We start from the raw sequence: 952 nt of genomic DNA on the forward strand, positions 1-952 counted from the left end.
TGGTCTCACCAGTTGCAGCTCCCAGCTTTGCAGCAGCTGGTAGGATGCAGAGTGACAGCAGGGGACAGCCACCATCCCCACAGTCTGCCCTCACCTTCAGGTCCCGGGATGGGGCTACGTGTCCAAAGATGGTCTCGCTGTAGGGGCTGACGGGCTGCTCGTTCACCTCTGTGGGGAGACGTGGGAGGGAAAGGCAGTCAGTGGTGCCTGTGGTGAGAGAGAGACCAGCCAGGACCCCCAACATTGGAGGGGGACCCCCCTGAGCCCACAGTGCACCCCAGCATCCAGGGCACATGACATGACAGAGATGCCAGCCCAAACACTTGTGGGGTTGGGCACTGCCTTGGAATGGGGCACCCCAGTCCCTGAGCGAGGCAGGAGCGCTGGGCAGGACCCAGGGAAAAGGCAAGGCGTGCGTGTGCCCCCCTCTCCCCCCTTCCCTGGGACACCAGGAAGTCCCCAGTGCTCACCAGTGCCCTGGGGCTCTCACCTGGTTTGCCGGTGGGTCTCTGCGGGACGGGGGGCAGGGCCCCGCTGGGCCAGCCGGGACTGCTGGAAAACAGGAGAGGGGTTACTGGGCTGGGCTGGGCTGGGCTGGGAGCCTGCGGGGTCCCATCTGGCTGGAGGCTGCTCCCGACTCAGGCTGAGCCCGGCTTTGCCCCCTGGAACGTGCAGCATCCCCTCCCTGCTCCCAGTGCCCTCCTTGCTCCCTTCTCCTCTCCACCCTGGGACCTGCCAGGCTCTGTCTCCTGGGCATTTCCCAGCAGGAACCAGCCCCAGAACCCTCGCTCAGTCACCCCCTCACCATGCTGGGGACCTCCAGCCCTGCTGCTGGGGAGGCAAGGAAGGGGCAGCAACTTCTCCCCACAACCAGAAGGAGCCATCCAGGGGCCCAGGGCCACCCTGTCATATCAGAGGGATCCCAGCTGCTGTATCCAGAGCTTGGGAAAGA

At 65.2% G+C, this 952-nt stretch overlaps 1 protein-coding gene across 1 annotated transcript in view; it reads right to left on the reverse strand.

Moving 5' to 3' along the window:
• The window catches only part of ARAP3 (ArfGAP with RhoGAP domain, ankyrin repeat and PH domain 3), a 25,099-nt gene that overhangs the window by 16,003 nt on the left and 8,144 nt on the right, over window positions 1-952 (reverse strand). The window contains exons 2-3 of the mRNA XM_029960217.1: window positions 491-552; window positions 95-168 (exon numbers count right to left, since the gene is read on the reverse strand). Of these exons, the coding sequence (XP_029816077.1) occupies window positions 95-168; window positions 491-552 (136 nt within the window). The remainder of the gene's footprint in view (window positions 1-94; window positions 169-490; window positions 553-952) is intronic.

The sequence above is a fragment of the Manacus vitellinus genome, unplaced genomic scaffold, assembly GCF_001715985.3.
Source record: "Manacus vitellinus isolate BGI_N305 unplaced genomic scaffold, ASM171598v3 scaffold_25_pilon, whole genome shotgun sequence".
Lineage (NCBI taxonomy): Eukaryota > Metazoa > Chordata > Aves > Passeriformes > Pipridae > Manacus > Manacus vitellinus.